Source organism: Calonectris borealis, chromosome 17 (genome assembly GCF_964195595.1).
Source record: "Calonectris borealis chromosome 17, bCalBor7.hap1.2, whole genome shotgun sequence".
NCBI classification, from domain to species: domain Eukaryota; kingdom Metazoa; phylum Chordata; class Aves; order Procellariiformes; family Procellariidae; genus Calonectris; species Calonectris borealis.
The window spans coordinates 17,109,842-17,133,096 of record NC_134328.1 but is presented as its reverse complement, the minus strand read 5'-3'; the positions used below and the strand labels follow the sequence as shown (position 1 = coordinate 17,133,096).

The 23,255-nt window shown below is 69.2% G+C and overlaps 3 protein-coding genes across 3 annotated transcripts; 2 read left to right on the top strand and 1 right to left on the bottom strand.

The window, feature by feature from the left end:
- The first annotated feature begins 3,441 nt into the window (after positions 1-3,441).
- LOC142089847 (interferon regulatory factor 4-like) lies at positions 3,442-6,836 on the top strand. The gene is made up of 8 exons (XM_075166891.1): positions 3,442-3,692; positions 4,232-4,421; positions 4,623-4,666; positions 4,961-5,063; positions 5,396-5,497; positions 5,581-5,976; positions 6,129-6,247; positions 6,356-6,836. Exons 1-8 carry the CDS (start codon positions 3,519-3,521, stop codon positions 6,494-6,496), a joined length of 1,269 nt encoding a protein of 422 aa, XP_075022992.1. The 5' UTR covers positions 3,442-3,518; the 3' UTR covers positions 6,497-6,836.
- A 948-nt stretch (positions 6,837-7,784) lies between these two features.
- FOXS1 (forkhead box S1) lies at positions 7,785-9,148 on the top strand. The gene has a single exon (XM_075166128.1). The coding sequence runs from the start codon at positions 7,785-7,787 to the stop codon at positions 9,129-9,131; it is 1,347 nt and encodes a 448-aa protein (XP_075022229.1). The 3' UTR covers positions 9,132-9,148.
- Positions 9,149-14,036: 4,888 nt separating this feature from the next.
- MYLK2 (myosin light chain kinase 2) lies at positions 14,037-20,760 on the bottom strand. The gene is made up of 12 exons (XM_075166127.1): positions 20,281-20,760; positions 19,295-20,169; positions 18,832-19,160; positions 17,858-17,963; positions 17,524-17,617; positions 17,231-17,340; positions 16,533-16,674; positions 16,196-16,266; positions 15,818-15,946; positions 15,266-15,418; positions 14,751-14,883; positions 14,037-14,269 (listed from the first exon to the last, which is right to left on the bottom strand). The coding sequence occupies exons 1-12, from the start codon at positions 20,758-20,760 to the stop codon at positions 14,189-14,191; spliced, it is 2,703 nt and encodes a 900-aa protein (XP_075022228.1). The 3' UTR covers positions 14,037-14,188.
- Positions 20,761-23,255: the final 2,495 nt, after the last annotated feature.

Here is a 23,255-nt window from a genome sequence, read left to right as displayed (position 1 = left end):
GGCATGGCGTCCCAGAGTGAAGGAACTTCCCGGGAAGCAGGGACTGCCTCTGCCCTGGCTGCCTCCAGGAGACAGCAGCATGGGACAGGGCAAGCCCATCAGTAATTAATAATCGCTCGTTCACCCCTGTGTGGTGGCTGTGGCTGAAGATGAGCAGCTGGCTGGGCGTCCCGAGGGTCCCTCGACACCCGCTGTGTCGGTGCTCGGGCAGCGCGGGGCCGTGCGTGCCGCGGGTGCTGCAAGGGGTGCACGGAGCGGCAGGGGCAGGAGGGGCTGGTGGCTGAGATGGCGTTATACCCACCGCCCCAGCTGGCGTGCCGTGCCATGCTCCACCTTTTGGCACCCTAAGCCTCCCCTCTTGTTTACATGAGGGTAATTTACGAGGGTGCTGCAGCTCCTGGGAGCCCGGGGGTTCCTGTGTAAGCACCCCCTTGGCAGGACCCGCACACCCGCTCCTGTTTCACCTCTGCAGAGCTTCAGGGCCGTGGCTCCTCCTTGCTGCCAGCACCTGCCGGGCTGGGTGCTGCCTTGGGGTGACCCAGGCAGGCTGGGAGCCCAACTCCCGCCTCGCTGGATAGACGCTGAGCCCACAGAGTAACCAGGGGTGCATCATCCTCCGCTGCTCCTGCACCCTCCGCTGTGGGGTCCCCCTCTCCTCCCAGCTCCTGCCAGGCTCCCTTGCCCCCGGCCAGGGCACTCTAGCACCCTTTGGTCCCCCAGCACCCAGCAAGGTGGTGGCCCCACGCCCCAGGACCACGCACCCGGGATGGACGTGTGCCTCCTGCACGGCTGCACCCTCCCATCAGCTCCACGCCGGGACACGCTGGGCAGAGGCAGTTACACCCAGGGTTTCCCTGTTCATGCTGTAAACCCACGGCGAGACCGAACACTGAGCAATGGCACCTCCAGCCCAGCTCCACAGCACAGCAAAGTGTATTTATTTTGGCAGATCTGGTTTACATAACTGGAAAAACCCAGGCAAGGGCAGGGTTAGCTGCAAGTTAATGTTTGACTCCTTTTGAAGCCCATTTCGGCATGAAAAGTTTAAGGGTTAAGCAGCTTTGCCTTCCCTGCGCAGGGAGCAGCACAGTGGGGAAACCGGCTCCCGAGCATCTTCGCTGATGCTGGGGTAATTAGATCCCGCGGGTCGTGCGCATCACCGCGTGGCTGTCACACAAGATGAAATCCCTGGCTGATAAAGGCTTATCCTGTTGGGCTGGGACTGGCTAACAAGCCAGCGGCTACGATTATCTCCCGGCCTTGGATGTAATTGTGCAAGCCATTGAGAGAGGCAGTGCAATGATCCCTTGCCTTTGTCCCACTTCCCAAAGCAGAAAGGGGAGATGCAGACCCTCCGTCGGTCAGTCCTGGGACCTTTTCCCGAAACACGGCCCCCAGATCAGATTGCTTGGACGGGGGGTGCAGGGGGGGCCAGGGCACAGCCCCGGCAGAGTTGCAGCCGGCTGGAAATCCCCTCCTCGCTGGCACGGTGCGGGGAGCAGAGTGGCTTCCTGCGCCGCCCCGAGCGCGGCTGCATGCCAGGCCGGCCACGGCAGCACCGAGTGGGATGGCTGCGGGCTGCCAGGGTGAGGGCGAGCACGGCCCAGTGCTGGCTAGGCTGGGGGGTCCTACCTGCCGCCCCTCTCCCCCTGCCCAAACCAGGACTCCGCCAGCTCCCGGCGCTCAGAGCTGCAGCGCTGGTGTTGCCACCTCCTCCTCCTCCCAGGCAGGGAGAGCCGCGCTGCAGGCAGACCCGGGGTTAGCCACGGCCCCGCACCCCAAGCTGGCGCAGGCAGGGCGGGCAGGCTTTGCTCTGCGGCAAAGGGGCCAGGGACAGGCTCAGTAAGGAGAGCAAACCCCTGCCAGCGTGGCTGGCTCATACACCCCTGTGTCGCCCCGTGTGCCCTTGGTGCCACGCGGCCATGCCCCTGTCCCCACACCCTGTGGGAAAGCCCGGGGCCGGGCGCTGTGTCGCTGCTTATTCATTTCGAGGCTTTGCAGCCCCGAGCAACCCGCCAGCTCCCCGGAGCCTCGCCTCCCCTCCCCGCCAGAGGTGACTTTCTCTGACTCAGAGCTGGAAAGGAAACCCAGCGGGCTGCGGAAGGAGACCTGCCAGGCTGTGGGCCGGGCGGAGGAGCCGGGTTTCCCCGCACAGCGACACGCGGCTCTGCAGCTGTGATGGAGGAGCCGACACCAATGTCACGCCAGGGCAGCCCAGTGAGCCCAGAGGGCAAAGCCCACCCGGCCCATGCCTTGCTGCTGGGGTGGGCAGGGGGCACGCTGCCAGCCCTGCTCCAGCACGGCCCTTTGCAAGGCACCAGCCAGCTCCATCCGTGTCCTACGCGAGGTGAAATCCCTTCTCCCTGAAAGGACGGCTGAGCCAGGCTCCTCGCTGAAGGGAGGGACAGACCCTCCGGCAGCAGCGGCATTGAGGAAGGATGCTCAGGAGCCAGATGAAGGGGTTGTCTGGGAGCCTGCGCTGAGCCCAGCCGTCTCCCAACACCGACACCCATCTCACCCATGTGAGCACCAACACATGCACCCACCTGCCCACAGAGCAGCGCAGGCGCGGGAAGCCATTTCCCAAGGCATGGGAATGCCAGTGCCCAGAAGCGTCGTGACCACGGGTGCCGCGTCTCTTCTGCAGGGACAGCTTCTGCCAGGAACCCCGGGGCCAGCAGGGAACCGGAGCGGGCGCGGGATGAGTCAGGCTGCCTCGCTGGCCCCCGGCAGCCCTTGGCACAGCTCATCTCAGCCCTTCCCACCCGGTTCCCATTCGACTCAGCACCCGGAGCCCCACGAGGCAGATGTGAGTGTTAGAGCGGAGGAGAAATTTGAGAGATGGAGCAACGTCACTGCTCACACCAGCCTGGAAACCCCATGCCTGTTCCCGCAGGTCCCCACACCCGTGGGCTGAGATGTCCCCACACCCCGGACACGGCCGCCAGGGCAGGAAGGTGTCCTGGTCCCCAAAGCAGGAGGACGGGGGAGCAGAGTCCCTTGCCCTCTGTGGGGAGCGTGTAGGAGTCCTGAAAGTCTGAAGGGAGGCACTTGGGGGGTGCAGGGGTGCAGGGGCGTCCCCTATGCTTTCTGGTGCCCTGTCCCTTCTCCCGTGGGTGTCCTTGTCCCCACTGCTGTGGGCTGCCCTGTCCCCTCTCCTGCGGATTGCCCTGTTCCCTCTCCCGTAGGCTGTGCCATCCCCTTTCCTGTGGGCTGCCCTTTCCCCTCTCCCGTGGGTGTGAGGTGCCTGTCCCCTCTCCCGCGGGTGGCCCTATCCCCTCTCCCGCGGGTTGCCCTGTCCCCTCTCCCGTGGGTGGCTCTGCCCCCTCTCCCGTGGGTGTGGGGTGCCTGTCCGCTCTCCCGGGGGCTGCCCCGTCCCCCCCGCCGGGCTGGCGGCGCAGCCAGAGCCGGCGGCGTGGGGCGGGAAAGGGAAAGTGAAAGCCGGAGCCGCGCTTTCGCTTTCGTCGCCCCGACACGTTCCCTGGGGGCGGCGGGGCCGGCCCGGGCACGGGGCCGCGATGGCGGAGCCGGGGTCGCCCATGCGGCTGAAGGAGTGGCTGATCGCGCAGATCGACAGCGGCCGGTACCCGGGGCTGCGCTGGGAGAACCGGCACCGGACGCTCTTCCGCATCCCCTGGAAGCACGCGGCCAAGCAGGACTACCGGCAGCAGCAGGACGCCGCGCTCTTCAAGGTACCCCTGGCTCCCCAGGACCCCCCTCGGCTCCGGGAGCATCCCCGGGACTCCCCACCCAGCTCCGTGCGCGCCCCCGGGGCTCCCCGTTGCCCGGCTCCGTGCGCACGCCCGGGGATCCCCATTGCCCGGCTCTGGGCACTCCCCCGGAACCCCCTGCCTGGCTCTGTGAGCACCCCTAGGACCCCCTACCCGGCTCCATGTGCACCCCCGAAGCTCCCCATTGCCTGGCTCCGTGCTCTCTCCCGGGACCCCCCACCCGGCTCCATGCACACCACTGAGATCCCCCACCTGGCTCCGTGCGCTCTCCCGGGACCCCCTGCCCAGCTCCATGCACAACCCAGAGCTCCCCATTGCCCAGCTCCGTGCACTCTCCCGGGACCCCCACCATCCAGCTCCCCGCAGCCCCCCAGGGCGCACAGCCCCAGCTTCCCGCTGCCCCCCCCAGCCCCGGTGGACTCACATCCTGTGGACTCCCCTGCACCGGGGGGCCGGGACGCGGGCAGCCCCCGCAGCGCAGGGCACCCTCTGCCCGGCAGGCTTGGGCCGTCTACAAGGGGAAGTACCACGAGGGGACAGACAAGGCCGACCCCTCCACCTGGAAGACGCGTCTCCGCTGCGCCCTCAACAAGAGCACCGACTTCCAGGAGGTGCCCGAGCGGAGCCAGCTGGACATCTCCGAGCCCTACAAGGTGTACCAGATCGTGTCCGACGGTGCCCAGGACGCAGGTACGTCCCTGCCATCCCTCCTCCTGTGCCAGACTTGGGGCTGATGCCTGCACCGTGCCTGTACAAGCCCCGTGTCCTATAGATATCACCCTTCCTCCCCACTCCTCTTCCTCTCTGGGTGTCCTGGGCAGCCAGGCACCTTCCCAGGGGCTGTTCCTGCCGTTGGCTGGGGGCTCAGTGGGTTTTCCTTGCTCTCCGCAGAGAAGGACGGTGATGCGCAGTCCCCAGCCAGCGAGGATCCGCAGGTGAGCCAGCCCCCCGCCCCGTGCCGTCTGCCGCAGGAGCTGCCTGCGGGCTGGAGAAGGTGGGAGCCCCAAATCCCCCCTCATCCGCTGGCTGCTCCCCTGCCTGCATGCTGCCTGCGTCTGTCCCACTGGGCAGCTGGCTCCCCTGAGCATCGCTGAGGGTCCCCTGTGCCACGCAGCTGCCAGACTCAGGCAGGGGATCTGCCGGCACACGGGGTCTGTGGCGGAGGCAGGAGCTGGCTCAGGGCCCCCCGCTGCCGGCTCAGCCCTCACCGCAGCCGCTCTCCTCCCCAGGGCAGCGCCACGGGGAGTCTGGAGGAGGAAAGCCAGAAGGGCACGATGGAGACGTGCCACGTGTCTCCGCTGCCCCTGCTCTCTGCCCACCCGGCCGAGCGAGGTGAGGAGGGTCCCTGGCAGTGGGATGGGGCTGGGGGCAGGGAGCATGTGCTGCCTGGCAGGAGCAACCCCGCTCTTTGCAGCCCCGCACCCCATCCCTTGTGCAGACAATGCCCGCGGGGATGGAGACCGGGGCTGGGGGCTCCCTCCCTGCCCCAGCGAAGCCACTTGATCATGCACTTAGGGGCTTTAACGAGGCCCAGTAATGAGCAGCAGTGGTGGGAAGGACCCTGCTGCCCGCCTGGCCCAGGGCCTGGGGCCAGGACAGCACCCAGGAGCCCTCAGGGACAGCTGCCCGTGTCCCTTTACCACCTCGTCTCTGCCCTGGCCCAGGGTACCACGTGAGGGGAGTCTTCTACGGCTGGAACCCGACTCACGGCCACCTCCTCCCCGGACCCCCGTCCTACCTCCCCGTGGAGGACGTCAACCACTCAGGTAGGAGCCTCGCTGGCCGGGCAGTGCCCTGGGCAGCCCCCCCGGAACAGGCTGCCCATGAGCTGACCCTCCCCTTGCCCCAGACTGCTGGCTCCACGTCCGCCTCTACTACTGCGACGTGCTGGTGAAGGAGGTCACCACCCGCACGGCCGAGGGCTGCCGCATCACCTCCCGCACCGTGCTGGCCGACAGCGAGCACCTCTACGGCCCCTCCTGCATGGAGCAGATCGAGTTCCCCCCGCCGCAGGTGCTCGGCGGCAGCGGCCGGGCGGCCGGCATGACCGATGTGCTGGAGCGGCTCCTGCCCCACCTGGAGCGTGGCGTGCTGCTGTGGGTAGCGCCCGAGGGGGTCTTCATGAAGCGTCAGTGCCAGGGCAGGGTGTACTGGAATGGGCCACTGGCCCCGCACAGGGACTGGCCCAACAAGCTGGAGAGGGAGAAGACCTACAAGCTGCTGGACACGCAGCAGTTCCTGCAGCGTAAGTGCCCGCCCGCTGCGCCGGGCACATGGCTCTACCGGCCCCTGCCCCGGGAGCCCCCGATCCCCTCGGGAACAGGTCCTGCCCCAGGCTGCTCTGGGCTGTGGGGCTGTGGGGACCCCGTGTCCCCTGACAGGGCCTGTGTCTTGCAGAGCTGCGGGGGTACCTGAGCCACGGGCAGCCCACGCCGCAGTACCAGATCCACCTGTGCTTCGGGGAGGAGTACCCCACCAGCGCCAGGCACCACTTCCAAAAGCTTATCATGGCCCACGTGAGTACGCTGGCGCTCGCAGCATCCCCGAGCCGGGTGCTGGGGCCATCGCGGTCTTGGGGGCACACAGACCTGCGCCCGTCCTCCGTCAGCTCTGTGCCTCCGCAGGTGGAGCCGGTGTTTGCGCGGGAGCTCTTCCATCACGCCCAGCGCATGGGACCGACGCCGCTCCGTGACTCCCCCCAGCCCTGCACCCCCGGCGCCTCCAGCCACATTATCCGTGTCCTCAAACAGCTCTGCCAGCCCTGAGCGCGGGCGGGCGGGAGGAGAGCCCAGTCGCGACAAAGCCTCAGAGCAGGATGCTCTGCCGCCCCACGGCCCCGCTCCGGCCACGGTCCCTGAGCCGGCGTGGGCAGGGCACTCAGTGCTGCGGGGCCGGACGTGGGTGGATGCTGGCCAGGGTGGGTGGACGGCTGCCACCCCCACGCAGATCACTGTATTTATTCCCCGGGAGCCGCCGGGAGCCTGCCTGGGTGGGATTTGCTGTGTGCTTGTTTGGTGAGCCAGGGCAGAGCCAGCTCCATCCTTGCACCTTGCGCCGCTGGGACTTGCTGTTCGTGAACCTCAGAAATAAAGGTTGTGTTTCGGTCCTGCTGGCTCCGGTGCGGGGGGCTGGTGCCGGTCCGAGGGGGGCACGGGCGGCTGTGGGAGCCGAGCCCAGGCAGAGCCTCATGCTGTGGGCAAAGTCAGCTCAGCCCCAGCTGCGGGGGACAGCAGGAGCCGACCCCCCCACCCCTGCACTGGCTCAAGACCTATCCTGCCCCAGGTCCTGGCCCTCAGCAGGGGGTGCGGGCAGTGGTGAGGTGCCCGTTAGCTGCTCTGCCGACCCGGCAATGCAGGAGCCTGTCCCAAAGGCACTCACTGCCTGTGCCTCAGTTTCCCCTGGTGAGTGGAGTGAGGGGCCCTCCTGGGAGGTGGGGGCTGTGCTGCACCCTGGAGGCAATGTCCTGGCTGGGCACGGTGCGGGGACCTGGCAGGGAGCAGGGATCCGGCACGGTGCACAGGATCCGGCACAACCCCAGGCTGGGAGCGGGGGCCAGGGCACTGGGGTGGGCAGGAGGCGGGTGGGCAGCTGAGGGCTGGCAGCAGCCCGTGCCCCACCAGCAGCACCCGCTCAGCCCCCGCCATCCCTGGCTGGGGCCCGGCTGCGCACTGTGGGCAGGGCAGGATGAGACCCAGGTCGTGGGAACCTCCCGTGGGAAGAGGGGCTGGGGGAGCCGGGGGCCGTGCCCGGGGCTCGGCCGAGGCCAGCGCTGCCTGCCTCTGCCCCGGGGAGGCCAGGGCTGTGCCAGCCCTGGGGCCGCTGGCTGCTGGCCGCAAGCCTTGGCGGCGCGTCTGTCCGTCCGTCCGCAGGGACCAGCACTGGACGGTGGAGCCCCGCTCCGCCCTGGGCGGCCCCGGAGAGGAGGGGCCCGCCGCCCCCTCGCCGGCCGGGCGCGGGAGGCTGGGCTGCCGGCGGGTTTTAACGGGCCGTGCCGGGGCCGTGCTGCAGAGCGGGAGCGGCGGTGGCGCGGGAGGGCTGCGGCTGGCCAGGACGATGCAGCCGGACCTCCCCGTCGGCGACACGGCACTGCGCAGCCCGCCGGCCCCCGAGCCGGCCGGCGGCCCCTTCCCCGGCCCCCCGCCACCCACCGGCCCCGAGGCCACCAAGCCACCCTACAGCTACATCGCCCTCATCACCATGGCCATCCAGAGCGCGCCCGAGAAGCGCATCACGCTCAGCGGCATCTACCGCTACATCATGGGCCGCTTCACCTTCTACCGCGAGAACAAGCAGGGCTGGCAGAACAGCATCCGCCACAACCTCTCCCTTAACGAGTGCTTCGTCAAGGTGCCCCGCGACGACAAGAAGCCGGGCAAGGGCAACTACTGGACGCTCGACCCCGACTGCTACAACATGTTTGAGAACGGCAGTTTCTTGCGGCGCCGCCGGCGCTTCACCAGGAAGAGGGGCCTCCGGGACGCGCCAGGCACCGAGGGGGACGAGGGGCGTGGGAAGCCCCCCAGGCACCGGGCACGGGGGCCACCCGCCGCCCCACTGCCCGAGGAGGGGAAGGCGGAGGGGGGCTACGCCACGGGGCACCTGCCGAGCCCCGCCACGCTGCCCGAGGGTGCTGGGGTGCCGGGGTGCACTGAGCCCTGCACCCGGCGGCAGCTGCCCAAGGCCAGGCAGCCCTGCCTGTACCTGCCGGACACGCCGCAGCCCAAGGGGCCGTTCTTCGCCCCCCCGGAGAGCCGCCCGCCCAAGGAGACTGTCTTCGGGGGGCTCCCGGCGGCGCTGCAGCTGCCCCGGCCAGGTCAGTACCCGCTGCCCAGCGAGCGCCCGGCGCCGCACCCTGCCCTGCTGCCCGCCCTGCTGCCCGCCCAGCCCAGGGACCCCCCCCAGGACTCCCCGGCCCCCCCAGCCACCCCCCCGGGGCAGCTGGAGGGTGAGGAGCCGGCCGCCCCCGGGCTGGGGCTGGGCCAGCCCTTTGGGCAGGTGCCCCCTGCCTTCCCTGGCACCCTCCTGGGCACGGGCAAGCCCCCCCCGTCCTGCTTCCTGGAGGGGGAGGGCTATGCGCAGCCCCCCCTGCCCGTTTTTGGCTCCTTCGGCCGGTCAGGGCCTGAGGCGCTGGGTGGCAGCTACCAGTGCCGGGTGCAGGCGCTGAGCTTCTGCGTGAAGGAGCGGCCGTGCGGCGCGGCGCTGGAGCATCTCCTGGCCGCAGCCCCCCCGGCCCCCGCCGCCCCCCGCCAGCCACCTTTTGGGGCCGCGGGGCCACGGGCGGGTGAGCAGAAGGAGCCGTGGGGGCATGGGGGCACGATCCCACTGCAGGGGGGCAACGGCTACCCCCTGGGGCTGCCCCCCTGCCTCTACCGGACACCCGGCATGTTCTTCTTCGAGTGAGGGACTGGCCCACCCCGGGACACCCCCAGCCCCGGCACCGAATAAAGCACATTCCCCAACGCTGCCTCTGTGGTCTCTGCGCCCCGCTCGGGGTGGGCAGCGGGCAGGGGCGAGCTGGGGACCCTCTGCCCCAGCCCAGGCGCTGGCTGGGGGACATGCGTCCCCGAGGCCACCCAGCACAGCCCTCATCCCCACAGGCCCCTCCATCGGCGATCACCAGCTGGACGGTGAGGCCGCGAGGGGACAGCGCGTGGCCTGGGTCAGGGCACCCGCGTCCAGGTCCTGTGTCCCTGGGAGAGGCTGGGGACAAGGTCCTGCCGCAACACGGGACCAGGAGCCCCCAAAGCCCCGTCCTGGGGTAGCAGGAGGGAACCTCATCCGTGAGGGGCAGGGGGACGCACTGCGGCAGGAGCGAGCCCCCGCGGAGCCCCACTGCCGCCTCCCTGCGCCTGGGACTGCTGAAAGTGCCCAGCTTCGCCCCGGGTGCCACCCATGGCACAACCAGCACCAGCCTTGGCGCGTGGCCCCGCTCATGCACCCGCGTGGCCCCAGAGAGACACCGGGGAGGAGCGGGGGGTGGTGGCACGGTGTGGGGGGCTCTGCTCTGGGGGGGACAGGGCTCCCTCCCCCCTCCGTCCCTTCTCAGGGCTGTGCCGATGCCTGGTCCCTGCAGACACCCCAAGGCCAGGGCACCCCCCAGAGCCGGGCTGTGCCCGGGGCTGCGGCTGCGATGGGAACGGCCGGGGAAAGTGGATTCCTGCGACCTGAATCACGCCGGGCGGCTGCCGGTGAGGAGGCACCGGCTGAGTCACCGCTGCCGGCACCAGGCTGGGCACGGGGGCCTGCCCCAGCTGGCCGGGCTGGCGGGCACTGGGGCAGGCAGGGGTCCCCACAGAGCCCCGGGCTGGGACCTGGCTGCCAGCCCCTTCCCACGCACCGCCGGGACACCCAGGCCAGCGTCTCCGCAGCGCTGGAGTGGGGCCAGAGTGATGCTGGCAAAGCGGGGGGCTGTGCCCGTGCCCGTGCCTGCGCCCCCATCCTGCCCTCCCCAGGCTGGGAGAGGGGGGACCGCAGGAGCAGCAATGCCCGGACCCCACGACACAGCCAGCCCCAGGGCCGGGGGGGAAGATGCTGGGCTGGCGGGGGCTCTCCACGCTGCTGTGGGGAGCGGGTTTGTGGCAGAGCCCCCCGGCCCCCCAAGGCTAGCGGGACCCCAGCTTGGCCAGTCCCGGGGGTCTCTGCGGGGGCTGCACTGGCACCGAGGGACGGCGCTGGCGTCACTCAGGGACCGGGAGCACCACGGCCGCGTCAACTCCGCTATCAGCCCCCAGACTGCCGCTGCCGAGCCGTGGCCACATCCCAGCCCTGGGCAGGGGGGGGGGGGGCCGCCCTTCGTCATCAGGGACGGCCACTCAGCCCTGGGCCTCTCTTTTTCCCCTTTTCTTTTTTCCCTCCCCAGTGGAAAACAATATTTGAGTGCCTACATCATGCTGGCGTCTCCGGAGTGGCCGGCGGCGAGCGCGGCTGACCTCAGCCCCCTCCTTCGCGCGGTCCCCGGGGGCGTGGGAGGAAGCGAGCGCCGCAGCCGTGCCCAGGGGCCGTCTGGTTCCCACGCAGCGTGGCCGGGCCCATCGCCCGCCTCGGTTCCCGCCGCCGCCTGGGAACACGCGGCCCCGGCCCCATGCGGTGCCCAGGCTGGGGTCCCTGCACTGGGAGCATTGCATGGCGCATCCCATTGCCACCCCGAGCTGCAGTCCCTGGGGATGGGGACCCCCGTCCCCCAGAGCCCGGCTGCCTGCACCGCCCTGGGCATGCAGACCAGGGCCACCCACTGTCCCGGTGCTCCCCTTCTCCATGCCCGCCCCGGCTCCTGGCTCCTGGCCGTGGGCCCACTGCTCTCCCTGCCCTGCCTCCTCCCCGGATCGCTCCCAGCTCGCGGTGGGTGGCCTGGCCCCGAGCCCACTCGCCCGCTCCCAGCATGGGCCGTGCCGTGGCCGGGGACTGGGCTGCAGCTGGTCATGGGGCGAACCTGCTGCCGCTGCCGGCGGTGCTGCCAGGAGCCGGTGCAGGAGGTCTGCCCGCGCCCCTTCCCTCCGCGCTGCCTGCGGGACCCCTTTCTTGTGCAGGCAGGGTGGGTGCCACAGGGACGGGGTGCAGGCAGGGATGGGGAAAGGGTGCTGCTCTGTGCGAGTGCTCGAAGCTCCAGGGACAGATGCTGTGGACACACGTGCACACACCCCAGACTGCGCCGTGCGTCCTTGGGGGTGACAAGGACCCCCCACACAAGGATGGTGCCGGCTGCTGTGGCCTGTGCTGGACCATGACCAACCCTGTCACCGTGCCCGTTGGCCCTGGCAGGACTGGTCCCCTCCCCGGCGCTTTGGGGGCTCCTGAGCCCTGCCCTGCCCCTCGGCCGGGAGTGTGGTATGGGGCCACGGCTGCTCCCATGGGTGCTGGTCCCGCAGCCCCACTCCTCCAGCCCTGATGGAGGCATGATGGGTGCCCCTGTGGGGTCCCAGGGCGTGAGAGGAGGGGGCTGGAGAAGCCAAACCGGGCTGTGGGGTGGGGGTCCCTACCCTGGGCTTGGGGCACTGGGATGTGCCGGTGCCTGTGCATCCCCGTGCCGCAGCCGTGCACGCGTGGGAACTGAACCCCCGGAGCGGCTCGGGGTACCAGGAGTGTCCGGGGGTGACGGCCCGGCCAGGACCCCCATGGGCCACCCCGCGGTGGGGCCCTGCAGCCCCCATGGCGACGCGCGGCTCCTGGGGCCAGACAGGAAGGAGACGTCACCGCCGCGGAGCGTAACTCAAACCAGATGGGGCTGCGCTGGCTTCCAGGCCCGCAGGGTGGTCACCGACAGGAACCGGTCAAAGGCTGCCGGCAGGAAGCGGCTGGGAGGGACGCCCGCGGCGGGAGCCGGCGTCCGGGCCCGGGCAGCCTTAACCGCTTCGGGGCCGGCTGCAGCCCCACCGGGCAGAGGGGCACCGGCCCCCCACCAGCCCTTGCCTGGGCATCCCACCCCCTTGGGCAGATGCTGAAGCCGTGAGGACACCTCTGACCCACCATCCATCCCTCCCTCCCCCCAGCGCCCTGGGGTGCTCAGAGCCGGTTGCTGCTGCACAGCCATGGGGTGCAGAGACCAGAACCCCGGCACTGTGGGCTGCACAGCCCTGCCTGGGATGCACCAGGCAGTCCCCAGCACAGCCGGGGGCCCTCTCTGTCCCCTCTACCCTGGGGATGCGACGCCGCTTCCCGTCCCCTCCTCACTTATCCGCAGCCCTCAGACTGCGGCTGCACGGCCCACGCGGGCGAGAGCAGTGGCCCAGGGAGGGGGCCGGCAGCGGCCCCCCGGGGCAGCAGGGCAGGCGCAGCTGCGGGCAGACCTGTACATTTATTTACAAGAAGGCGAGAGCCAGGCAGGACTGCGGCCCTGCACGCCGTGTCCCCTGCCCAGTGGGGACGAGCCCGAAGCCCCTTCACCTGCTGCAGGCGGTGGGGCTGGGGGGCCGGTGCCTCCCCCCATCTCTCCCCAGGGTTTTTCCAGCAGGCGCAGAGGGCACAGGCAGCCCTGGAGCAAACACACAGCCCTGGCTCGGGGGGCTCGGCCAAGCGAAAGGCAAAGCGCAGGGCAGGGGGAGCCCGGGACCCCGCACCAGCCCCCCAGCCCCTCCTGCAACGGGCAAGACTGGAAGCTGCAAAGCCCGGGGGATGCCCATCCTCCGGCAGCACCAGGGAGCCCCGAGGGGCGCAGGCAGAGGGGAAGGGGGTCAGGGCGAGGCGGAGGAGCGGGGGCAGCACCCGCCTCTGACAGCCGGTCCCGGGGAGCCCCCGCACGCGGTGAGGGGAGCTGGCGGCCGCAGCCGCCGACCGGCAGTTCCTGTGCGTTGGTGGTCGGGGCTGGAGCGGTGCTCGCAGGAGCGGGGGAGCGCGGTCCAGCTGCTCTACATTAGGACGCCTCGCTCATCTTGATCTGGCGGGGACGGGTGAAGCAGAGGTTGTGTTTTTCCCCCGCTGGCAGAGCCGAAGGGCAGGGAGGGCAGGAGGAACACAAAGCCTCCTTCTTCCCTCGCTGGCTCCCAGCTGGAGATGCTGCTGGAAGCGTGCTCGCCGCTTCCTCCCTTCCTGTGCGAGCAGCAGCTCGGGGCCAGCTCCGCTCCCGCGCGCCCGGCCGGCCAGGGAGGAGGCGCTTGGGCTGCGGCTCCGGTGCCAAAGCGCCAGGGCTGCGGGTCCACGCCTGCCCTCCAGCATCCCCACGCCAAGCCACAGTGCTGGGAAGGGAGGTCGGGCAGCTCGGGGTCCAGCGACAGCAAAGGCAGGGCAGGGCTGTGGCATTTACAGGCAGAGCACGCAGGTCTTGGGTCCAAGGTAGCGGCAAGTGCGCAGGGCGGCCCAGGCAGCGGGGCTCACGCCGGGCCGGCCTTTCTCCTCCGAGGCCATGGGAAGGAAGCGTGAGCAGAGCAGAGATGTTGCAGTCCGGGCATCATGCAGCCGGGCCAGGGATGAGATCAGAAACCAGCGCTCAGGAGCGGCCTCGCAGTCCGAGGAAATCCAGACGGGACCATTGGCTCAATGGGAATGGGGAGGCTGAGCCCTGGGAGCCCAGGAGGCTGCTGCCGGCATCCCCAGCAGCGGGTCCCCGGTGCAGCGATGCCACGCGGGGTGGGATGAGCTCGGCAGAGCAGCTCCACAGCAGCGGGTGCAGGCGAGGAGCCCGGCAGGGTCCCCGAGCAGTCCCGCGGCTGCTGGGTGCCGAGGCAGGGCGCGGTCCCAGGGGACGCAGCAGAGCAGCACCCGCGGTGGGGGTGGTGCAGGGCACGGAGCAGGGGTGCAGCGCGTGCTGCAGCGGCATGGGGTCCAGAGCAGCCACCTGGCAGCAGCACGGGCAGGGATGGGCCTGCGCGGCTCCAGCCCCTGGCCCCCGCGGTGGGAAGCGGGCAGGGGCCGACCCCAGCGAGGTCCTGCTGCTGTCCAGAAGCAAGACTGACGTGGGACCCTCTCAAGCGGTTTCTCTCTGGCCTCGACTGACACGTGGCTCAGGCTCCCCCGGCAGCCCCCGCTCAGACGCCCAGCGCCGTCAGCGACCCCGAGCTGGTGATCTTCTTGAAGCGGTTGGCAGCACACACCCCAATGAAGTTTTTCTGTAAAGGGGAAGAGGAGGGACGCTCATCCTACCGCGAGGGCAGCGGCTCCGGAGGCTGAGCCAGACCCCGCTCCCGGGGCTGGTGAGGAGCTGGGTGGGGAGCGGGCAGCCCCTGGGCACCCACTCAGCCAGGCTGCGTGGGAGGGGAGCGCAGGGCTGATCTGGGGATCCTCCCCTACACTGTCCTGACACCAATCCTGCCCCTAAAATGTGCTCTTGGGATCGGCTCAGGGGAGACCACCATGAAGGACCTATGCTTGACAGGGGTCCCACCTTGGGAGCACCCACGCAAGGACCCTGGTGCTGGGCTCAGGGGTCCCCAGGCCTTGTGTCCTGGCTTCCAGCAGCACAGTGAGACAGAGCCATCCTCCGTGTCCCAGATGCCATCCCCCAGGATGGGCAGAGGCTGCCAGCCCTGCCACCAGCTCCCCCAGACAGCATTGACCCTCCTCCCTGTGCCGGCCCCGCACCCCGCGCACCTTCCAGCGCCGCCGCATGACGTATTTCTTGAGCAGCACCTGGGACTTGAGCCGGCGGTTGCAGCGCTTGGCCTTTTCTGCCAGGTTGTTGAGCCAGGGATGCTGCAGGCACTTGCTGGCGCTCATCCGGGCACTGGGGGCAAGAGGAGCCCGGGTCACCCCTGCTAAAACCCCTCTGCCTCCGCCACCCCCTTCTCCAGCCTCCCAAGAGCCCCAAAACCCCAGAAAGCTGCAGGGGAGGAACCAGCCGGAGGGCTGTGCCCAGGGACCGGTGGGGCTGGGCAGGACCCCGGCTGGTCCAGCACGTCCTGCTTGGGGAAGGAGACCCTGGAGGGACACGGGGCTCTGCGGGGACGGCCAGGGCAGGGCCCCGTGAGGCTCATTTGGCACAGGACACCAGGGGATGCTGCCGGTCCTGGTGCAGAGGTACCACCTGCGCATGGTACCCAGGGGCTGGGCATGCAGCTCTGGGGATGCCCACCCCAGGACCCCCATGGCCGCTGCCGGCCTCACACCTCTTCTCCTTGATGATGAGGTTTGAGACGAAGTCCTTGGCCTCGTCAGAGACGCTCTCGAAGGTCTCCTCGTCGAAGTACCAGTTGGCAGCCAGGACATTGTTGAGCGTCTCGGTGTCGTTGTCACCCAAGAAGGGGGAGAGGCCGCTGAGCCTGGGGGTGCAGGGGGGTGAGGAGCCGGGTGCCCTCGAGCTGCGGCACCTCCAAAATGCCCCCGGAACGGAGCCAGTCTGGCTGGGGCTGCCTGGGGAGCGAGGCAGGGCAGCCCCGAGAAGGGAGGCAGCTGGGACCATGCTGCGCTCCTGCCTGCAGCTGGGCTGAGCTGTTTCCTGCCTGCACGCGTGGGCACGGCACTCCCTCGCTCCACTCGCTGCCCCCCGCCCCCAGCCCCACCTGCCCATCTCCCTGTCCAGCACCCTCCACCAGCCCAACAAGCATCTGGGTGCCTGGGGCACATGTACGGCTTGGAGACGGCTCGATGCCTGGGGCGGGGGGCTCTGTCCCAGCACCCCAGCACGGCGCTGGCGGTGCCCCTGCGCAGCCCTGACGTACAGCATGTAGGTGATGACGCCCATGCTCCACATGTCCGTAGAGTAGGAGACCTGCTCGTAGTTGACCACCTCGGGAGAGAGGAATTCGGGGGTGCCGAAGTTCACCTTCAGCTTCTCCTGGGGGTTGTACCTGCAGCCGGGGACGCGAGTCAGCAGGAGGGGGACAGGCTGCTCCCCCAAACCACTGTCCCCCTCCCAGCAGGCGCTGCCCTCCCCAGCCCTCCCGTGCCAGCCAGGGAGAGCCGGGGCCAGAGCTGTGGCAAAAGCCACAGCCCAGAGCAAGTCCCGGGGCCCCCAGCACCCCAAGGGCATGCAGGGCCGGCCAAAGGGTGGGAGGGGGACAGGGAGGAGGGACAGAGGCGAAGGGGGAAGACAGGACCTTCGAGCCAGCCCAAAGTCAATGATCTTCACCATGTGCCCGGTGGCAGCGACGCAGAGGATGTTCTCGGGCTGTGGGGACAGGGAGACCATTGCCCCACCGCCAAGAGGGGACGTCCCCAGTGCGGGGGTCCAGCAGCCCACGGGTCCTGCAGCTGACCCGTGCCGGAGCGATACCGACTTGCAGGCATCCCCCCAGGGCTGGCTGGTGTCGGGGACACGCTGCCCTCACAAGCACGGCAGGGCTCGGGCCAGCACGCAGCGCTCCCCGCTGCCCCCCCGCCTTCCCCAGCCCCTCAAGCAGCGCCCGGCCCCTGCCACCACCCCCGGCCCCGCACCTTGAGGTCAAGGTGGAGGACGCGCATGTGGTGCATGAAGCGGATGCCCTCGCAGATCTGCCGGACGAACACCATGCAGTCCACCTCCGTCAGGTGGTAGTCGTCGTCGATGATCCGCTCGAAGAGCTCGCCGCCCTCCACGCTGCGCGGGGACGGACCGCAGGGTCACCTGGGGCTCCCTGCCCCATGCCTCCTGCGGAGCCCCCTGCCCGCCCCGGGGACCCCCAGCCCAGCCCCACTGGGGAGCTGCTGGTGTAGAGGCTGAGCAGAGCCATGGTGGGATGTGTGTGTGCTGGGATTAGATGCCCCCTTCAAGGCAGGCATGGCGGAGGGGGGGTTACCCCAAAACACCCCAGCTCCCCCGGGGTTTGTAGAGCAGAACAGCCCCAGCACAGCCCCAGCCTCCCTGGAGCAAGTGGGCAGGGGGAAAAGGAGCCGTGTGGAAAGGACTTGGGTCATCTCCACCCTCAACACAGCCGCGATGGAAGGAGATGCCGTCCCAGCCAGGCAGAGCCCGAGGCTGCCTCCGAGCCCAGTGAGAGATGAGGAGATGCCTGAGAGGAGATGGGCGAGGTGAGGGACATTCCCCAGGGCCAACCCCTTCTGCTTGGCGAGGGGCCGGCACATCTGCTCCATTGCTACAGCGTCCCCTGCCATGGGGCCCCTCACCCAGGCATTGGCGCTACCCCGGCACTCACAACTCCATGAAGAGGATGATCTCCCGGGGAGTCTCGATGGCATCGTAGAGTTGGATGAGGTTGCGGTGGTTCAGCTGGTTCATCACATCGATCTCCAGCAGCACCATCTCCTGCAGAACGAGCCCCATGGCAGCACAGGGTGTCAGCCCTGGCCGAGCCACCAGCATGGGGACAGGCTGTGTCACAGCACTGGGGACACACCAGGCATGACACTGCCACCCACCACCTTAGCCATGCCACTTGCTGGTGGCACCGTGGCCAGGAGGAGCCCCCCGCCCTGGCATCGGTCAGACCTTGTCCTTGGCACCTTGCTTCCGGATCACTTTGGCTGCCAGCTTGAGCCCCGTCTGCTTCTCCGTGCACGTGTGGACTTCGCCGAACTTGCCCCTGGGGAGGGAGAGAGGGAGAGATGCCAACGCCATCAGCCGCCCAGGCTGCTGGGGACCCCCACACTGCTCTGGGGTGCTGCCCCCTGCTCCCCTTCACACCCACCCTGCCCGAGGCACCGACCCATCATGGCCAGGGAAGTCGTATCGACCCAGGACCGTTGCCCAAGGCTGGATGGCAGCTCAGGGCAGTGCCGGGGGAAAGCTGGGTGTCCTGCACCCTCCCGGGGCCCCTCCTTACCCTCCCAGGATCTCCTTGGAGCTGAGGTTGAACTGGGAGCTGACGCTGGCAGACCGCAGGGTGACGATGCGGTGTGTGAATGGCGCCGGTGGCGGAGGGACATCGTCTGCCCAGAGAGGAGGGCTGGGGTAAGAAGAAGAGCTGCCCGGCCGGGAGACCCCACCGCTGCGCACCCCGGTGCAGGGTGAAGGCAGGCACCCAGCAGCCCAGCCAAACCTGTGGGTGCAGGATAGGGCCAGGTACCGAGTGCCTGGCTGCAGGTCAGGGTCTGCTGGCTGCCTGCTGCACCGGGGGACGCAGCATCCCCCGACGGGTCCCTCGCCACTGCCCGCAGCATTGCCCTGCTGCATGGCACCCTGCTGCATGGCACCCACCCCGCTGCGTGGCACCCTCCTGCCTGGCACCCACCCCGCTGCACGCCGGCTCCCCACCATCCCACGTGTCACGCTCGCCCTCTCCAGGCCACGCTGCTGCGTGTCACCCTCTCCGGGCCAGCACCCCTCCAGGCCACCACGTCCAGCTCACCCTCCCAGGACAGACCCCACGCACGGTGCACCCCACGCACCCAGTCCTGAGCCACCCTTCCCCACGCGAGGGCAGGAGCCGGCGTCGCAGGGAGCCCCACGAGCACTCGCTGCCCTGCCATCCCCGCAAGGACAGCGGTGCAGGACACGGGACACGCTGTCCCCTGCCACGCGCCAGGCGGTGGCTGTCACTCCCCGGGCTCCTCTTCCTCCCGGGCAGCCCCGGCCGCGGGGACCGTGCCAGGCTGCGGCCGGAGGAGCCTGGGGAGGGGACGCGACGCATTTAGCCCTGTTTACAGTGAAACAGGAGCTGGAAGGCCACGGGGCAGGCGACGAGCCAAGAGCACGAACCGGCGGCGCGGGAGGGCAGCGCAGGCAGGGCCGCGGGGACCCCGGGCTGCCGCCCCGCAGGGGTTCTGGGGTGCGAGGACAAGGCAGGCACAGCCTTACCCAGTATCTCGAAAGGGTCTTCCTTCCCAAAATCGGGGGTGAGGTAGGGGCTGGGGGGTGGCTCTGCCTCTGTCGAGGAGGGCTGTCCCCCAGGGCCAGGCTGCTCCGTGGCCCCGGTGGGATCCGGTGGCTGCCCCGTGGCACTGGGCAATGTCCTCTCCTGCGGGGTGCCAGGGCTCCCTGCGGGGCCGGGGGGCTCCGGGGGCTGCAGGTCCCCCAGGGCTGGCGGGGCAGGGCCAGGCTCTGTCGGACCCTCCCTCGACTCCGCCGCCGTGGGCTCCTCCAGTATCATCTCCATCGCTGCCACCTCCGCCCAGGGCTGCTCCTGCCTGGAAGCAGGAGCAGGAGGTGAGCAGAGCCCAGCCAGCAGCCCCCGAGCCCAGCGCCCACCTCTGCCAGAGGGACCCGGGGCTCCCCAGGGAGCAGCGAGGGGAAGGGACCCCATCCAGGAGGGTGCGGGTACCTTTGGCAGGCGGCCGGGCAGCTCAGGCTCTGCAGCAGAGGTGGGCGCGGGGGCTCGGGGCCCCTCGGCTGCCGCTGCTCGGCCGTCTCCTCCACCTTTGCCGCTTTCTCCCCTTCACCCTGAGCCTTCGCAGCAGTGGTGGCTGCCGCCTCTACGGGCTCCTCGCCTCCACCCCCAGCCTCTGCTGCAGCTGGAGGGGTTTCCACCTTTGCAGCTTGCTTCCCTCCATCCTGAGCCTTTACAGCAGCTGGGGCCTTCTCCTTTGCAGGCTCTTCTTTGCCTCCATCCTCAGCCTTTGATGCAACTGGGGGTTTTTCTACCTTTGCAGCTTTCTTCCCTCCATCCTGCACCTTTGCAGCAGCTGGGGCTTTCTGCTTTGCAGGCTCTTCTTTGCTTCCATCTTGAGGCTTCTTTGCAGCTGGCGTTTTCTCAGCCTTTGCTGCTGCCTTGTCTCCATCCGGAGCCTTTGCAGCAGCTGGAGCCTTCTCCTTTGCAGGCTTTTTATCAGCTGGGGTTTTCTCTGCCTTTGCAGCTTGCTTCCCTCCATCCTGAGATTTTGTAGCAGCCGGGGCCTTCTCCTTTGCAGCAGCCGTGGTTTTCTCCTTTGCAGGCTCTTCTTTGCCTCCATCCTGAGCCTGTGCTGCAGCCAAGGCTGTCTCCTGCGCGGGTTTTGCCTTCCCTCCTTTGGCCTCCGCTGCAGCCAGAGCCTTCTCCTCCGTGGCCTCTGCTTTTCCACCAGCCTCAGCCTCTAACCTACCAGGGGCTTGCGTCTTCGTGGGCTCATCCTTCCCTCCGCCCTGAGCCTCTGCTGCAGCCAGGCCCTCTCCCTCTGCAGGTGCTGCCTGCCTTCCTTCGGGCTTTCCCGCAGCCGGAGCCTTCTCCTCCCTGGGCTCATCCTTCCCTCCATCCTGAGCCTTGGCAGCAGCCGGGGCATTCCCCTTCATGGGCGCTGCCTTCTCTCCTTCAGGCTCTCCTGCAGCTGGAGCCTTCTCCTTCCCAGACTCATCCTTCCCTCCATCCTGAGCCTCAATGGCAGCCGGCACCTTCTCCTCCGCAGATGCTGCCTGCCCTCCATCGTGCTGCGCAGCTGAAGCCACCTCTGCCGGCGCTGCGTTCCTTCCATCCCCAGGCTCTGGAGCGGTCGGAGCCGTCTCCCCTGCGGGCTCTGCCTTCCCTCCTCCAGCCTCTCCCACAGCCTTCTGCTTCCCAGGCTCTGCCTGTCCCCCATCCCGAGCCACAGCAGCAGCCGGAGCCTTCTTCTGCCCAGGCTTCTCCTTCCCTTCATCCTGCACCCCAGTGGCAGCCGGCACCGTCCCCTCCATGGGTGCTGCTGTCCCCCCTTGGGGCTGGGCAGCCTGCGGAGCCCCTGGGACCGGCTGGGTTGTGCCGCCGTCTGCTTCAGGGGGGGCCGTGCCACCAGGCCCCCCAGCGCCGGGCGTGCTGCCCGCCCCGCTGCCCTGCTCCATGAGGACTCTCCGGGCAGGAGGCGGCTGCCCCGCGGTGCTCCCGGTTCGACGAGGCCCCTGCGGGAGAGAAGACAGAAGCTGAGGGCTCCTCAGACCCGATGCCCCGCAGAGGGGCACGGTGGGACGCGGGCAGCAGCTCTGCTCCTGCAGAAGAGGGGCGAGCTGCTGCCACCCAGCCGGGAGCCGTGCCCCTGCCACCCGGCCCGTGGCACCGAGCTGGGGGCCCCATGTGGCTACCGGTCCTGCACCAGCCCGTAGTGCCCCGGTATCTGCCCGGCAGTGACGGATCGATGGCCTGACGCCGGCACCTGTCGCTGCCACGGGGCCTGCGGCGTGCAAGCAGCCGGTGCGGCGCGGCCAGGGTGCCAATTTAAGACCACGTCCCGCCATGGCGGGGCAGGAGACGGCGGCTCCGGCCCCAGGCTGGCGGGGTGGGGATCAGGCGAGGTGAGCATCCCCGGGCACGGCCCCTCCGCTGCCCGCCCTGAACCGCACAGGCGGGTCCAGCCACACAGGCAGAGCCCTGCCTGCTCGGGGGCCAGGCAGACCCGGGCTGCCCGTCCCCCTGCCCGGTGGTGACCACAGCTCCCGCCTGAGCGGTCCCCACCAAGGGGACCTGTTAGTGCCCGCATACCCGCGTGGGCTGCCAGCACGAGCTGCCACCCTGTCCCCTCCAGCCCAGCGACCCTTCCCTAAATCCCCACTCTGCCCCGGGCTCCGCTGCCCGTCCCTGCCCGGCCACCTCCCCTCGCCCTGTCCCAAAACACTCCCCCTGCGCAGCCTGCGCAACCGTCCAGAGGCCGGGACAGCCCAGCCCCGGAATAAACCCACCAGCGACCATCCCAGTAACAGGGGAGTCGCTTGCTGGTCTTACTGGGACAGGAGCTATAAGCAGTTGGTTCCCAGCTGAGCAGACCCATGTCCCACAGCTCAGCACCCCTGTGAGGCGTTCCTCCCGGGGCTGGGGGCTCCACTCTCCCCGGGACCCCCCGCTGCCATGCCCCGAGCGGGCAGCCGTGGGGACCCCCCCGGCCCCTTTACCTGGGTCCCCGTGCAGAGGGCAGTCAGGAGGGCAGCATCCGCACTGTGGCAGCGCCCGGGGGGAGCAGCCTCTTCTATCCCGGGTGTAACGGAGCCGGATTAGTGCGGGCAGAGGAGGATCCTTTACAGCCGCGGGAGCCATCCCGCTTCGGCTTTCCCAGCACCTGTCGCTGCTGGAGCCCGTTCAAAGGACACGCCACTCTTCCCTGTCCCCTGCAGGCCAGGGACGCGCAGACACGGTGCAGGGGACGGGGACGGAGCCGGGCACCGGCCACAGCAGCACCCCAAAAACATCCCACGGGGGTGACCTGGCCGAGCTGGACACCGTCCAAGTGGCCAAGTGCTTCCAAGGCACCCACAGGTGACACAAGGCAGCCACTGGCCACCCCATGGGGATGGTGGCCAGGAGCAGCCAGTGACAGTGCCAGCCCCCTGTGCCGCTGAGCTGCGGCCGGCTCTGCCCACTGGCACCAGCCCTTGGGGACAGCAGCTCCGAAGGACCCTGCGCTCCGGAGCACAACGTGGCACCTGAGGGCACCACCATCTCTGGGCACCGCTGCTGGTCCCTGAAGCAGAACTGACAGCAGCTGGCACCGGGCACCAGCTGCAGCCTCCTCCGGGAACCCTCATTTCCTGCAAAATGAAGTGTTTTGGGGATCAGGGAAAGAAACGAAGAAGCTGGGGGCTCCCGAAGGGTCAGGCTGCGCATGGGCGCTGCTTGGGCATCGCCAGCCCCTGCTGAAGGTGCAGCATGTGCTGCACCCCAGGGCACGGCCTCAGGGACTGTGCAGGTCTGCACCGGGCATGGAAAACCCTGGGGAGAGGGGCCCCGTGGGCGGCACGGCAAGGGCCAGCCTGGCCATGCAGGGTCCTGAAGCCGATGGATTCCCAAGGGCTACGCCAGGTTTCCGCCTGGTTCCCCCACCCAGCAGAACCCCGTTTATTTTAAATCTTTGAACCTTAAGGTGAGGCAAGCCTTGCTCACCAAGGGCGCAGAAACAGCCGCCCGCTGCTCGGGTTTCTGCTGGGCGCAGAGGTGGGCAGGGGGATTTGCAGGAGGAACCCCCGGTAACTGGAACCAGCCCTCCCCAGCCAGCCGCTGCCAGGCAAAAGCGCTCCAATAATACCGACTATTAAAAACCCAGAACATCCATTTATCATGTCAGGGGAGCAGGAACACCAGCGCCTCACCCATAGCTGGTGCTCCTTTGGGGGGGCCAGGGCTCACTGACTGGTGATAAAGCAGCAAGAGCAACTCCCAGCAGGGCAAAAAGAGATGGCAGAGGCTGCCGGGGGCCAGGCACCCTCCTGGCCCCGCTCCCCATCGCTCCTCGCTACCCCCGCCGGGTGCGGGCAGGGGCACCCCGCTCCTCCGCAGGGCTCTGCCGGCAGCCGGGCAGGACAGGGCAGCGAAGGGCCGAGCGCTGGCCCTTGCTGGGGCAGCGGGGCCCTCC

Excerpts from the sequence above, each read along its gene's own strand:
- FOXS1 (XM_075166128.1), top strand. The coding sequence starts at position 7,785 with ATGCAGCCGGACCTCCCCGTCGGCGACACGGCACTGCGCAGCCCGCCG.
- LOC142089847 (XM_075166891.1), top strand. The coding sequence starts at position 3,519 with ATGGCGGAGCCGGGGTCGCCCATGCGGCTGAAGGAGTGGCTGATCGCG. Across the intron at positions 5,064-5,395 it reads TGCCCACCCGGCCGAGCGAG|GGTACCACGTGAGGGGAGTC; the intron begins GTGAGGAGGGTC and ends GCCCTGGCCCAG. Across the intron at positions 5,977-6,128 it reads CACGCAGCAGTTCCTGCAGC|AGCTGCGGGGGTACCTGAGC; the intron begins GTAAGTGCCCGC and ends TGTGTCTTGCAG.
- MYLK2 (XM_075166127.1), bottom strand. The coding sequence starts at position 20,760 with ATGGAGCAGGGCAGCGGGGCGGGCAGCACGCCCGGCGCTGGGGGGCCT. Across the intron at positions 20,170-20,280 it reads ATGAGTCTGGGAAGGAGAAG|GCTCCGGCTGCGGGAAAGCC; the intron begins GCTCCAGCTGCA and ends AGGGAGGAGAAG. Across the intron at positions 14,884-15,265 it reads CTCATCATCAAGGAGAAGAG|TGCCCGGATGAGCGCCAGCA; the intron begins GTGTGAGGCCGG and ends TCTTGCCCCCAG.